Below are 15,901 nucleotides of genomic sequence, written 5' to 3' on the forward strand. Positions count from 1 at the left end.
TTTGTTTTTGTTACTGGTTTATTAATTGTGATGCAATGATCACTTCCTAAGTGTTGCCCTACTGACACTTGGTCCACTTGGCTCACTTTATTCCGAAGAACCAGATCCAGCAATGCCTCCTTTCTCATTACATGTCCTGCCGACAAACCTCTCTGCGGTTAGATTTGTTTTGAGTAATGTTTTAGGAACATATTGTAACATTACTTGAAATCTATTTATTTATAATGGTAATTCTTAAGTCAGCAGATGCTTGCCACGGTGCAGATGCAAACCTGCTGCTAATAGCACAATGATGTAATCCATGTATAAATCAATTGTTTTCTTTTTGCAAGCAATTTGCCATTGAAATAGACATCAATTTTGTAAAGTAAATAAGAGGTTCTGCCCAGCACTAGCCTGCTTGGTGATTTTTCTGCTTATTTCCTAAATTGTCATGGTGGCCCAATATCAAGTGAAGGTCTGCTACTTTTTATTTGCTGGTTCTGGTCTGTCCAGCACCTGCTATCTACATCACCCTATAACATCATTTTCAGGGCTGTAGTTCAGTGCACTGCTGGCTTCATGGTTTATTGTTGTGTTGGTCCTGGCCAGAAATCCATTTTTGGGCTGAAATATATTTCTACACTGGCTTCTGGGCTAACAGTGACTTCACCCTTTGCTCTGTTTTCTACAAGATTGTATTCTCAGCTGGATTCCATCTATTTAGGTCCTTGATCTGTTTCTGCAACCTCTGTTTTCTGATCCACCACTAGAAAAATGTAATTCTACACTGAAATGCTTCCAATCTTCTCCTGTTAGTTCTTATCCTACCCTGGGTATTGCTTCAAATTGTAGCACAATCTCTATTTTTATGCCTTCCGCTTCACAGTCAGATTGAGTTGGTCCGGTTATTCCAGATTCTACTGCAAAGACTGATTTTGTATTCACCCCCTTTCCCTGCTGCTACCCCATGGACCAACCTCCTCATCCAGACTGATTCTGTGGATTTATCCTTCACCCCGCGCTTGATCCCTGAATTTTACATCCTTTGCTTCTTGAAATTAATTCCCATGACCCTCACCCCATTTCTGATAATACAGATCTGTCTGTGCCCACTGCTAATGGCTGAGATCCTTTGGTCACATCTGCTAGCTCAGGGTTGACATTTGATTGATTCACCCTTGGCCCTCCAGCAGTGCATGCACTGATACTCTGCCCTTGACTAATTTCTTCCCCACAAGTGACTGCAAACCCGGTTCATCAGTCCCTCAGGCTCACTCCACCTACCTACAATTCCATTTTATCCCACCACAGACTTTAACTTTACACACAATCGTACTGTCTAATCCCTAGCCTTTGTTTATGTAAAATAAGTGAAGGAACAAGCTGACATTGTGGGAGGTGTTGTCTTTTGGATGAGATAGTAAATTGAGGTCCTGACGATCTGTTTTCTCAATTCTGAAGCTCTTTTGGGATGCCCTGAGACATTAAGACAGCACTGTATAAATGTAAGTTATTTTCTTTACCAATTGTTGTACCAAAATGCAAGATAATACTGTTGTTTTCTTTCAGAACCATTTTCTGGAAGTGGGATGGAACAAATCTGTGGAAACCAGAGGGGATGTGGAAGGATATTTAAACTGTTGTGGCTTTAATGAAATGAACATGAACGAAACCTGCAAAGCAGTAAGTGTACAAAACATAAGATTGGAATCCATGCTCTAATTTATCACCTGTCCTTTGGTGAAAAGTCTTTGAACCACCAATTCATTTCTGGTTGTTTCTAGGCTGCACAAAACTGTGCAAATATTTAGGTCTGTATGTATCAATGTGACAGAAGTGGCAGTTCAGGTCTCTAGACTGAGAGCAATAAAGGCAGAACATTGCAAACCCTCAAACATTCCTTTGGGCCATTTCACACTGGAGCAAGTAATAGTTCTACCCAGTGGCAAGCTGTCACTTTTAATAATGTGCCTAATAAGGTTGTTTTGGGTTGGAGAAAGCAGATGCTTCTATCCACATGCAGAAAACATTCACTGGTCAGGAAGAAAAGCTCCGAACTTCTGTCCAAACATGCATTCACAGCTCTTATTCCATGCAGGTCTGAGAAGTGCTTGAGGCTATTGGTGGCAGGATATAGTATTTGAAATGCATTCCCTGTGGTTGATCACTGAGGTCACTCAATCTCTTTCGGCACTGCATCTCGGTCCTTGTAGCTGAAATCCTAGCATTTACCTTCACAACTTTAGGATCCCAAAGCCTTGTGTGTTTGGAGGGCTTTCTGCCCTGTTGGATAAAAATATCTTGCCTCCTTTCTACCCACTCCACCAAGATCCCCAGTGCAGCATTGGAAAATCTTGGTACACATGTTTTTCCATTGGCAACCATTGTTCTTTCTTGCAAATCCAAATGATGTTGCCACTTCCAGCAGCCCTAGTGCACCTTCCCTCAAAAGACATAGGCTGGCTTTAAGTAGCACTTACAAGAAATTATAATTTCTTGTGGCTCTGTGCTGATGTGTGCATTCTGTGAACAGCACACGTAGTGCTGTTCCACAGCGAAATCATGATCGTTAGCATGATGTATTTAAATGGGTGTGGAGTAATCCATTCATTGTAGGGATGTCCAGTTTAGCTTTCTCTGCCTTTAGAGTTTGTTTCAATAACTCTCCAGATATTTGTTTCCAATTAATATTTATTTTAAAAACATTTGACCAATTTGAGCAATTTGTGCATTTCTATATTTGATATTTTGTTTCAATTTCATTTTTTTAATGTCCAGCTTCCAAACTTTGTTTTCATGTCCCCTACTTATCTTAGTCATTTACCCAGTATCTGCTATGTGCAAATCTCAGGAGGTCTCTGAAAAGAACATTAAAAAAAATAAACTACTAACAATCTAATAGAGCTGTCATTTCTAAGAAACCTCTAACTGAATCAACTCTTATTCATAAAATTCAACTCTTATTCATAAAATTCAACTCTTATTCATAAAATTCAACTCTTATTCATAAAATTCAACTCTTATAAAAACATTTACTCACATACCATATCAGGAAGAGATAAACATGTAATCACCTCTTAAAACTGCCAATCATAACCCCTGTTGAGAGAAGTCGTTCAAAAACCTTTGAAACTTGGCCAAGCATGCATAATGGGCTTAGATGTCATAATAAACAATGTGAAATCTGAATGGACTCGAATGAAACTTAAAAAGCTAGATTACCTTTTTTTCCTCGGCTACATCAGACAGCCTGTTAATCAAAGCATTGCAAAAACAGATGGCTTTTTTCTTTTAGGTGAAAGGTTAAAGGTTTTTTTTCCAATGTGAACAGGATTTTGGTGACTAAATTAGTTCAGATTATTATATTAAAGATCCCAAGGTGTGTCTGCATCAGGACATGAAAATAATGGCGAATAAGCAAATTCAAACTTCCCAGAGGGATCACATTGGTGGCCCTGTCCACAGATGAGGAGAGTGTGGGGTCCTGGGTTTGTTGTGCCCTGAGTCAAGGGCTTCCTGACCCATGAAAAGTCCACACAAAAATAGTACGGGGTGGGAAGGGAAAGGAAATTTGTTTTTGCAAAGGAAAACATCAAGATTTTGTCTTTCTTGATTTTAGTCCCACCTTCATCAGAAGACACAATTCTGACCCGAGGACCAGTAAAAGTACTTTGTCAGTGAACTAAGAACAATGGATCTATATATTTGTCGTCATTCATAAATGATAGTGGTCATATTTGTAAGGATTTGCAGGATAATTTTGTATTTTATTGGAAAATGTACAAGACCTAAAAATAACCATTTACCTGGGAGTCAAAGTATCTAGTTTCTAATAAACCACAGGATTTTTGGTGTGAATTTGCTACAAACTTGACCATAAATTTGATCATTATTTATTTTGGGTTTTGTGATATTCTCTTTGGTTCAATGTCCCCAGTCATTTGTGTATTTGGATTTTGCTTGCATTGAAAACTAGAAGGTACTTTTTATTTCTGCTCGATACCTATTTAAATAATGACAACCTGGGGATGGGACCATAGATGACATGCTCTGTATATGTCAGCCACTGACATATTGCACACAACCTACGTTCAGAAGATAGATCGAAAAGCATTCTTATCACGACAAATCATTCCTTCAAACCAAAAACTGGCCTGTTTTATGAAATTGATGAATAGACAATGTTTTTCTTTCAACAGACAATTTCTTGTATATTAAAAATAATAAAGATGCGCCATTATTGATTCCCTTGATATGAGCCTAATATAGCTAAGCCTCTTCAAACTAGTTATTTCTTGCTTTTCTTTTACTGCTGGCTAAAGCTCACACCCATATTGTCTTAGCGAAGGGGAACAGGTTCTTTCCTATCAGTGTCAAGTTTATGATAATCAACAGCTCTCCAGGACAAATCCTCAGCCACAAAGGCTCCTAAACTTCGTACCGTAGGCAAACAACATTTCTTGTTTATTTAGTCGAGAATAGCTAGAATGAAAATAATCGTTATCCGAAGATGCTTGCTAGTGACTGGCCATTTCACTGACTGAACGCCTGGGGTCTGTTCAGTACTTCATAGTCCCAGAAACATGCATAATTAAGCAGCGTTTAATCATGGGATATATAAATTGGCACATCTCTCTCTTTCTATGGGAAGGCAATTAACATTACAGATCTCCATGGCAGCTAGCCTAGTTTCATGCCTCACTGGTGTAATTTTACATTAATTTGGTTGTCTTATCATTTTAAATTGTGATACTTAACTGTTCCAATTGTTGGCAGTTTATCTTGACCTCTGTTTTTCCATCATTAATTCTCCAATCTTTATGACTTTCATCTTTTGTGCAAACATTTCATTCTGTACGCATCCGTCACTTAATTCATTCTATCCATGAGTATCTAGAATCAATCTGTTAGGATCTTTAACATAACTTTAATTACACAAGAATCAACAGTAATGATGCAATGCTCTTCACATTTTGTGGTCTTTGCCACCTTGTCCAATGGAACCCTTGCGCTCCTCAAAGTCTTCCAGCCATTCTTCCTTTGTGTACATCTCCTTACACAAGTTGATGATTCTCTTGTTACCTTTTCTCCAAGTCCTTTTATTATTTCTGTAGTGATTCCATCAAACCTTTTGCTTTTCCTGGCGTCAGTTCTATAAAGCTCTAAATATTTCATGCTCTTCAAGATTAGACCCTAAATCATCCTGGGAAATGTATTTTTTTTTGGTCCTTGTTCTATCGACTTGGCATTGTTCTCATACTGGTCTTTCTACCATTTCCATCTATTCTTCCTCCGATTCTATGATCAGTGTACCAAACCTGCTATCAATTCCTCTTTTCACTTGCTAACCTCCCCCTTCCCCAATCAGTTCCATTATTTTCTCAGAGTGTCAGTTCTTCCTTTCCCCTGTCTTTGCTCCATTTCTCCGCACTCAAACCAAAATAACCAAATTTACCCCACAACACCTAAAAGAAGAAATGACCAACAAGATTTCACGTTATTTTTAAACTTTAACACAAATTAGAATCATCATAAGCTAAACCTGAATTGATAGGCAAATTACGGTTGGTATGAACTATAAATTACACATTGAATAACAGATACAACAAAGACTCTCATGAGATTACATCATTCCACGCACCAAGACTGTGTGATCCACAGTTTTTTCAACAACTTTCAGTATGTCTGATCTCTCACTTACCACTTTTATTAATTCAACACTCGAGTTGCGTTCACCAGAAGTTGCATTCTATCCATGTTTCCTGGAGCTGGTCGTTTCCCGAAAGGCACTCCTGCAGAATCTCCTTTGCTATGTTGCCGACAGATGACACCGATTCCCCAGAGGCTCCTTTATCTGGAACTTTTACTAAACCTTGTTAAACTGTCTGGCATAACTGAAACATGGTTGTAGAATTGCCCAATTCATAATCTCTGCTCTGACCCTGTGTTCAGATTTCAGGCACATTAATTCTTAATGCTGATTTGTTATCCCTGCTTATCAAGGATGCAATCATTTTGGTACCTTTTCAGATCCCCAGCTTATTTTTAGGTTTCTTCTGATGACGCTTAAAACCAGATACTAATGATGCCCAGCTTCCATCTTCTATGGAACTCAACCAGCATCTCTCTTCTTTTCTGGTACCCAGTCCATGACTTTCAATTTCATTTTCATCACTTCCTCACTGACTACAGTATTCACGTCTCCCATGATCAGCAAGCAGCTTTTTAAAAATGTTTTCCTTTTCTGTTAGTTCTTCCAGTTTCTGGCACTCTTGCTCTACTTCTTGATCTGAGTGCCTTTTGGGCATGTGCATTGATATATAATATCAACATCCATTGGTCAGCATAAAGTTTCATCTTCAGCAGCCTGTCACTGTGATCATTTAATTACCTGGGAAGCATTTGATCAAAATATGGTTACCCCATCAAAGAAATCAAAACCAGAATAGCAATGGCAAGGAATGCATTCTCAAAGCATGAAGAATCGCCTAACATAGTAATGAGGAAAGATATTGTGAAAATAATTATCAGGACTGATTTGGAGTGTCTTGTTGTATGGGCTGAAATGTGTCTCTCAAGTAAAATGGATATCCAAAACCTTGAAAGTGGTAAAATATGGTCTGCCGAAGGATGAAGTGAATAGGTTGGAGAGAATGCAAGAGCAATGAAGAAGTTTTCAGGATGGTGGTTATCATCAAGAAGAGGCAACATGATTTGATTGGCCATTTCTAAAGCATGAGCACTTGTTGAAAGAAGTGATTAGAGGAGGAGCAGAAATCTGCAGACCAAGATAGAAAAGAGAATGATGGTGTTAGCCAAGTGAAATTGAAAATGTGAGCTTCCTACAAGCAACTGAAGAGGGCACTTCAACATGGAGGGACTCTCTCAAACGTTTTTATCTCTTAAATTACAAAATGACTTTTGCTGCCAGGCTTCCACTGTGGGTGGGTAGTACTGGTGGGTGTGTCGGGGGCTGTGGGTGGGATACCTCTCTACAGAGTGGCATGTTGCTGTACCATCACTCGGGCAGGAATATTGGCCGACTGCCTGTTGGAACCTGAAGGCCAAGTGGAAAATTCCAGTCAGCCTCCTTTAATTGGCCTCCATTTGTTTGTTAATTGACTAATTGTTTGACACGTGTAGAGTTGCCACTGACCCCAGAGTGGGATGAAACCAGGAACTGACAAAAATATCCCCAGAAGCCAGATTAACTCTTGCCCACCTCCCATCTGCCAGGGTCATAAATCCAGCCTCAAATCTAACTTTTTAAAATCACAATTTTTATTTATTTAATTTAGAGGTGCTGTTGGTGGGCACTTCTGAACTTCTTAATGAATCTAATTGATAAACTTGGAAAATCCTTGATCTATGAACTCTAATCTGTAGACAATAACTATGGACTCATTTGAACTGACAAGCTACTGTTTATCATTGGTGTAGATATCTATTTGTATACGGTAAGGTTCTAAGTACAAATAAATGTCAGTGAATTTTAAATTATAGCCACTTTGAATTTGTTGTTTGTGTCAAATGTCAGGATATTTTGTGGAAGGTTCTGCTGCAGACAACTAGTGCATATGTTATAATCTTTATTGTCACAAGTAGGCTTACATTAACACCGCAATGAAGTTACTGTGAAAAGCCCCTAGTCGCCACATTCCAGCGCGTGTTCAGGTATTCAGAATGTCCAAATTACCTGACGATCACGTCTTTCGGGACTTGTGGGAGGAAGCCGGAGCACCCGGAGGAAAACCACGCAGACACAGGAAGAATGTGCAGACTCCACACTGACAGTGATCCAAGCCGGGAATCGAACCTGGGACCCTGGAGCTGTGAAGCAACAGTGCTAGCCACTGTGCTACGGTGTCGCCATATTGGAAATCGAAGGCTATTGCCCATAATTTTCAACCATTGATTTTTCAGTACCCTAGAATGTTTCAATAATCCTAAACTGCATGTGTGAGGGCCTGGATGAATCCTAATTCAGTACCTAGCTAATGTTTTTTTTATTGGGTGAAAAGTGCATGCAGAGGGCTGGAACTTGCGTAGACAAAATGAGGTGAATTGTCTGCTCCTATGCTGCAATTTCTCTGATTCCACTGTTGTGAACTCTTCCTTAGCAATGGCAAGAGTCTCCATGATCTCTTGAAGTCATGGGCAAACAAGCAAGTAAAATGGCCATTGTATTAATACCTACTGCACTGTTGTATTCATATTACACCTTTGAATTATTGAGGGGAGAATGGACTGTTGTCGCCTACCAAAAAAGCCAAAAACACATAGTTCACTATTGAAAATTTGAATTATAAAGAAATACAATCTCTGCCACCATTTTTTTTCTAGCATTGTGTTGCTGCTGGTGACTGTCTTCCATGTGGATCGACCCTAAAAACCTATGCTGGAGAAGTACTGAGATTTGTTGGTGGCATAGGTCTTTTCTTCAGTTTCACTGAGGTTGGTAAAACTTTCAATAGCATGAAAGAAAACTGAGTAGCTCTGTTAACAAGGGCAGTGATATTGACATTAAAGTTATGGAAAATTGAAATAATTTAAATATATTTTAGAATGAGTTTTTTTCTTTAAATTTAGTGTGCCCGATTCATTTTTTCCAATTAAGAGGCAATTTAGCGTGGCCAAGCCACCTCATCTGCACATCTTTGGGTTGTGGGGTGAAACCCACGCAAACAAGGGAAGAATGTGCAAACTCCATACGGACAGTGACCCAGAGCCGGGATCGAACATTGGACCTCGGCGCCGTGAGGCAGCAGTGCTAACCATTGTGCCACCGTGCTGCCCTATATTTTAGAATGAGTTAATGTCAAAACTCAAATTTCTATTGTTACAGAGTTCTACTTTATATAGTTTATGTATTCAGGAAGCTTTCCAAAAGTAATATTAGTTGCTTAGTATGCCATGAGAAGAAACATCAAATACTTCTAGTGGATGACCAGCAGTGTTATGAACTCTCTCTTCAAATGATTTTTAAAAGTTACTCTTTGCCCCCTTTTTTGAAATATTTTGCTGAGCTCAGTTGTTGAAGCCGATAGTTACCAACAGTTCTGTATTACTGCTATTCTATTGATCACAAAGATGTGTTTACTCCAACTTTAGACCTTAGTGATTTTGTCATTCGTGGGCCATCGTGTTTTCCTTTTGAGGGTCTTCCGGTGGCGGCTCCGGCTTGAAGGCGTTGGTTTGAGCTCTTTTTACCCGAAAGTGTGAGGAAAAGCTCCCCACTGCGAGTGGCATGTCTAGTGGTTATCAGACCCGTCAAAAAACAGTTATGGATCTGGTCAAGGAACCGGAGGAGACCTGTGGCACAGTAGCAATTGTGAAGATGGTGGAGGGGGATAGGTTGCCGCAAGTTGGAAAGCCCCAGATGGAGAAGTTTATGGCGTTTATTAGAGAAGAGTTTCATCAGCAAAGAAAAGACATGCACGAGGATCGATCGAAGACCATTGACGGAGTAGTAGCACCCCTGAAAGGATTGATGGAGCGAGTCGGGAAATGTCTCTAGACACACGGTTTGCAGATGCGGGAGATGGAGGAGGTAGCGTCTGATCACAGTGGTGTCGTTGGAGGCAGAGGTGGGGATCCTGGGGGACTTCTGCATGTCGCTGAGGGCAAAGATAGAGGAGCAGGAGAACAGGCCCAGAAGACAGAACTTGTGTAGTGTGGGCCTGCCGGAGGGGTTGGAAGGTACAAGCACCACAAGATGCATTTTGTGGATGCTTGCGGGGCTGGTGGCGGAGGGGGTTGGCCAAGGCCCCAGAGGTGGACAGAGTGCTCAAGTCCCTAAGGCAAAAGTCAAGAGTGCCAGAGCCGCCGTTGGCGGTGATCGTGAGACTCCACAAGTTCGTGAAGAAGGAGAAGATCCTGTGGTGGGCCAGGGAGAAGAGGAACTGCGAATGGGAGGGGAACCGGTTCGAATTTACCAAGATAGAATTTACAGTGCAGAAGAGGCCATTCGGCTCATCGAGTCTGCACCGGCTCTTGGAAAGAGCACCCTACCAAAGGCCACACCTTCACCCTATCCCCATAACCCAGTAACCCCACCCAAAACTAAGGGCAATTTTCGACACTAAGGGCAATTTAGCATGGCCAATCCACCTAATCTGTACATCTTTGGATTGTGGGAGGAAACCGGAGCACCCGGAGGAAACCCACGCACACACGGGGAGAACGTGCAGACTCCGCACAGACAGTGACCCAAGCCAGGAATCAAACCTGGAACCCTGGAGCTGTGAAGCAATTGTGCTAACACTATGTTGGTATGGAGTTGGCAAAGAGGCGTGCCGGATTTAACAAGGCCAAGGCAGTGCTATACCGAAGACAGATTCGGTTTGGGGTACGTACCTGGCGAAACTATGATTAACTTTCAACAGTCGGAGTATTGTTTTGAAATGCCAGAAGAAGCTAATGACCATAAGAGCTATAAATTGAGGGAGAACTGCATGTCGATGAGAGATGGAGGAGCAGGAACTGCAGAGGTTGGAGCATGCGGGTATGGTGGGGGGTTCTTGGGTTGTGTGATTTTGTCTATTTTTAAGGGGGCTATAAGTTTGTAAGGGGGCAACTCAATTGCTCCCTCCGCCATCAGTGGTGTTTTTTTGGAGGGGGTGGCCTGTGGTTTTGAATGTGTCTTTATTTATGTGGGGAGGGTGAGGCATAAGTCTCCGATAAGATTCATAACATGGAACATACGGGGATGGAACGGACTGGTGAAGAGGGCTCATGTCTTCATGCACCTGAGAAGTCTGAAGGCAGGGATAATATTTCTGCAGGAGATGCACCTCTGGGTGAAGGATCAGGTCAGGTTCAGAAAAGGATGGGTGGGTCAGGTATTCCACTCTGGGTTTGATTTAAAGTCTCAGGGGTGGGGGGGGGGGGGCAATCTTGATGAGCAAAAGGATTGGGTTTGTAGGAGCCAAAGAAGTGTGGACCCGGGTGGGAAGTATGTGATAGTGAGTGGGGTGCTGGAGGGGACGTCGGTGGTGCTAGTTGAATGTATATGCGCCGAATTGGGACATGTGGGGTTCATGAAGTGGTTGCCAGGAGCGATCCCGGACCTAGACACGCATCAGCAGATGATGGGGGTGGTTGGGGGGGGGGGGAATTCAACAGTGCGTTGGAACCAAGGCTGGATAAGTTCGGGTAGCACAAGTGACTAGAACTGTGGCTTCACAGTGCCAGGGTCCCAGGTTCGATTCCCCGCTGGATCACTGTGCGGAATCTGCGCGTTCTCTCCGTGTCTGCGTGGGTTTCCTCCGGGTGCTCCGGTTTCCTCCCACAGTCCAAAGACGTGCAGTTTAGGTGGATTGGCCATGCTAAATTGCCCTTAGTGTGCAAAATGTTAGGAGGGGAAGGAGGGGTTACTGGGTTACGGGAATAGGGTGGAAGTGAGAGCTTAAGTGGGTCAGTGCAGACTTAACGGGCCGAATGGCCTCCTTCTGCACTATGTTCTATGAGCCCTTAATCAATGGGAAGATTGAGAATGGCGAAGGATCTGGGAGTGTTCATGGATCACATGGGAATGGTGGACCCATGGAGGTTTAGGAACCTGGGTTGGGGGGAGTATTCCTTCTTCTCGCACATGTACAAGGTATACTCCAGAATTTTTTTTTTTTTGTAGTGAGTCATGCAGTGCTGGTTGGGGTGGTGGGGGCTGAGTACAAGGGAATTGTGATCTCTGATCATGCGCCGCACCGTTTGGAGGTCAGACTTAGTTCAAGGCAGGAGCAGAGGCCGGGATGGAGGCTGGATTCCGGGAGGCTTTTAGCGGATAAGGGGTTCTTTGTGGAGTTGAGTCAGAATGGGGAGGTGTTGGCGGTCACTTTTTGGGAGGCGTTGAAGGCGATGGTTCGGGGGAGGAGATTCAGGAGGGGGAGGAGGTTATCTCGTTCAAGGCACACAGGGACAGGAGGAGGAGCGAGGAGTATGGACGATTGTTGAATGAAATAATCGAGGGCTCCCACCAAGAAGGGGCTGGCAGAGAGAAAAAGGTTTCCGGGGCAGTTTGACAGGCTGACAACAGGAAAGACAGTGGGGCAGTTGTGGAGAGCCGGAGGGGGGGGGGGCAATGTGATTGTGGAGAGAGGGCGAGCAGCATGCTGGCCCACAAACTATGGAGACAGGCTGCATCCAGCGAAAGTTTGACGGTGTGGATAGAGAAGGGGGAGGTAGTGTTGGAGCCAGGGAGGATAAATGAAGCATTTAGGAAGTATTACAAGAAGCTGTTCAGTGCTGAGCCGAGTGATGAGGAGGGAGATATGGGCGGTTTTTGGATGGGCTGGAGTTCCCGAGGCTGGATGAAGAGAGGAGTTAGGCGCTGGAAGAGTCATTATGGCTGAGGGAGGTGATGGATAGTTTAAGGGGGATGAAGTCAGGGAAGGCCCCGGGCCAGATGGCTACCTGGCGGAGTTCTGTAAGGAGTTCCCGATGAGTCGGCACCGAATTTCCTCGGGATGTTTAGCGCAAAGCTGGAGAAGGGGGAGCAATCGGAGACATTGACACAGGCATCAATTACACTAATCCCGAAGAAGGGGAAGGACCTGCTGGAGTGTGGGTCATATGGGCCCATTTCACTGTTAAACAAGGCTGTGAAAGTGTTGGCCACGTTAGTGGTGGGTAGGATGGAGGGGTGTGTTCCAAGGGTGGTCGCTGAGGACCAAATGCGCTTCATGATGGGCAGGCAGCTCTCCAGTAACATCAGGAGGCTGTTAAACACCCGTCAGAGGGGCGGGTACTGGAGTTAGTGGTCTCGATGGATGGGGAGAAGGCCTTTGATTGGGTGGAGGAAGGTACCTGTTTTGAGATCTTGGGAAGGGTTGTGTTTGGCCTGAAGTTTGAGAAGGTGCATCTGATGTATGTGGCCCTAGTGGCGAGTGTAAGGACAGATGAGATGAGAAGCTGAGCTTTGGGTTGCACAGGGGAGTCCATTGTCGCCACTGCTGTTTGCGCTGGGGATAGAGTACTTGGCAATGGCCCCTAGGTGGGTGACTGGAGTGTCAGGGTATTGTGAGGGGGGTAGGGAACACCGGGTGTTGCTATACGCAGATGACCTATAGCTGCTTTTGTCTGACCCGCTGGAGAGTATGGGGAGAAATATGGGCATACTGGAGAGGTTTGGGGCCTTCTTGGAATATGTGGTTTCCTTGTGAGTAGAGATATGCTCAATAATGGAAAAGTTGTTGCACTTCAGCTACGTAGCTTGAGAGGTTGTATTTATGGGGTGGGGTGGGAGAAGGTAAAATGCCAAGTGTAAATGCATTGTGCAAAATGACTCAAGTTAATTATTTTGGACCAGCTGCAGGTCTGGAGAGCCAACATACACCAGATCGTCTCAACATGATCTTGTTTCTATTAGTATTGTGGTTCTATCATGCCACTGGAACCATATGCTGATTATGAGAAAGCACTTTTGGTGTATGTTTTGCAATTTGCACAATCATGGTGCAATTTTTACACAAATTTAGTAAGTATTTTTCTGTCCAGAGGAAAAGTAGCCTAAGCACAAGGAGGGTGATTTTTAATTTTTATTGCTGGGTGAAAAATGAATGATATTGACTGCCCATTTTATATCCCGCTTGATTTTTCTTATACTTAAATCTGTTGCTTCATCATTGTTTAAAAGTTAAAATTACCCTCAATGTGACTGTATATATGCATGTATTTGTACAGCAACAAGTTTAGCATTTTTCTTGAAACTATAACATCACCTTTAACTTTTTTTAACAAGTTGTTCCAGCACATTAGCTTCTTTTATAATTTCCAAGTGTTGTTTGTTTCAGATCCTGGGAGTGTGGCTAACACATAGATACAGAAATCAGAAAGATCCACGAGCAAATCCAAGTGCTTTCCTGTAGTAGATACCCTCTGAAATGTCATATCACTGGAACACTGCACTACTGGAGCCTCCTGTGTTTTTCTTTGTTGTTCTTGAGAATTTGTATATCTGAACTTCCACCTGCTTGCAAGACATCTGGGATAAGGGGTTTTTCATTCTGTTATTGTTTTGTATTGTTCTGAAACTGAGAACTGAGCTTGGTTGATCGCTAATGGCATTCAAGGTTGTAAGGAATTTACTGCTGATTATTCCCTATATCCTAATGATTCTCGAGGTTTCTATCTTTTTAAAAACTACCTGCGTGTGCGTTCTTAGAAAAGCACAATACTGATGATGTTGAAAATTAACTTCAATGGAAATTAGGCAATTGGCTTACAACATTATTTGACACACCAGCCCCTAAAGTATTGCAGTGTCAAATGATATAATTCTAGTTTTTAATTTGTTCATTTTCCATAAGTGCATGTTAGCTAAGATTAAGGATATTTTGTTTGATTGGGAGATAATCACAGTTAATGTTGAGCAAATTGGAATTTAAATAAATGGAAGTATTAATGTAATGTTCTTTTTATTAACAGCGTGGTGGAGCAGTTCACTGTTGTAACATTTTCATGTTGTATTTGGTGGGTTTTTCAGAAAACATCTCCAGATTTGCTTTCTGTCCTGGGCAAAATGAGAAGCTCAAGAAGTTTTTAAACACATGGATCTCTTGATCCACTGTGAGCAATACTAGCCTGAAGAAATGCATCTCTAGCTGCTTAAAGATCTTTTGAGTTCAAAAGCATTTGCAAGATTTTGTGTGTATGTGTGTGAAAAGCTAATTTCCTTGATGGCACCATCAGAAATGGCTGATTTAATTTTCTACCTTATTTGGAAATGCTTGTAACCTGTCTTTGCACCTGCCAGTGTGATTTTATAATGTGAAGTTCAGTTGTAGCACTGCACTGCCCTGATGATTACTGATAGATTTAATATACTGTAATTTTTTTCCCTGAGGTTTGGTGGTAATACTTTAATCTATTAACATTATTTTCAAGGGCATTTGAATTTTTAAAAATAATGTTTTGCTTCAAGTGCACATAGTAAAGTTGATTTGAAGTGTTTGCAACACATTTGTATTTCTTTGCAAATAATCGAGAAACACCTTTTATTTGGTTATTTAAAATATTGATTATTGTGCAGTTTTGCTCATGGAATAACTGTATTCAGAATTACAAGTATATTTGACAGCTTGGTATCTTGGTATATTTGTGTATATAGGCCAAAGCATTGATTGTTCATAACACATCACTGGAGAGAAACAGCAGTGATTTAACATGTCAGTGGGAAAAATGCTAATGTGGAGAATATTACTACTGTATTTATGAGATTTGTAAAATTTAGGAGACCATGGGTAAATTGTGGACTCCAACCATTAAAGTTCCACTTGTGTGGGTGGATGTTCTCTTTTTACTTTGCACATTCAACTATAATTTATTTATATACTTTGCTTGTTAGGACTCTAATCAAAAAAATGAACACATGGGGCGTGATTCTCCACTCCCGCGCCGGTTGGGAGAATCGCCTGGGCCGCCAAACTTTCCCGGGACGCCGGTCCGACGCCCTCCCGCGATTCTCCCAAGCGGCGGGATAGGCCCAGTCGAGTTTCGCAGGCCGGAGAATCGCCGGAGACACCGAAAATGGCGATTCTCCGGCACCCCCGCTATTCTGAGGCCCAGATGGGCTGAGCGGCCAGGCCAAAACGGCGGGTTCCCCCGGCGCCGTCCACACCTGGTCGCTGCAGTCGTGAGCGGTGCGTGAACGCTGGGGGGGGGGGGGGGCGAGGGGGGATCCTGCACTGGGGGGTACCTCAGATGTGGGGTGGCCCGCGATAGGTGCCCACCGATCGTCGGGCCGTCCTCTCTGAAGGAGGACCTTCCTTCCGCGGCCCCGCAAGATCCGTCAGACATCTTCTTGCGGGGCGGACTTAGAGAGGACGGCAACCATGCATGCGCGGGTTGCCGCCGGCCAACCCGCGCATGCGCGGATGACGGCCGTTATGCGGCGCTGGCCGCGTCATCTATGCAGCGCCGC

The 15,901-nt window shown here is 42.9% G+C and overlaps 1 protein-coding gene across 1 annotated transcript in view; it reads left to right on the forward strand.

The window, feature by feature from the left end:
• The window catches only part of tspan13a (tetraspanin 13a), an 80,023-nt gene extending 64,743 nt beyond the window's left edge, over positions 1 to 15,280 (forward strand). Inside the window, exons 4-6 of the mRNA XM_072509173.1 lie at positions 1,552 to 1,665; positions 8,326 to 8,436; positions 13,773 to 15,280. Of these exons, the coding sequence (XP_072365274.1) occupies positions 1,552 to 1,665; positions 8,326 to 8,436; positions 13,773 to 13,847 (300 nt within the window). The 3' untranslated portion in view covers positions 13,848 to 15,280. The remainder of the gene's footprint in view (positions 1 to 1,551; positions 1,666 to 8,325; positions 8,437 to 13,772) is intronic.
• Positions 15,281 to 15,901: the final 621 nt, after the last annotated feature.

Source organism: Scyliorhinus torazame, chromosome 6 (assembly GCF_047496885.1).
Source record: "Scyliorhinus torazame isolate Kashiwa2021f chromosome 6, sScyTor2.1, whole genome shotgun sequence".
Lineage (NCBI taxonomy): Eukaryota > Metazoa > Chordata > Chondrichthyes > Carcharhiniformes > Scyliorhinidae > Scyliorhinus > Scyliorhinus torazame.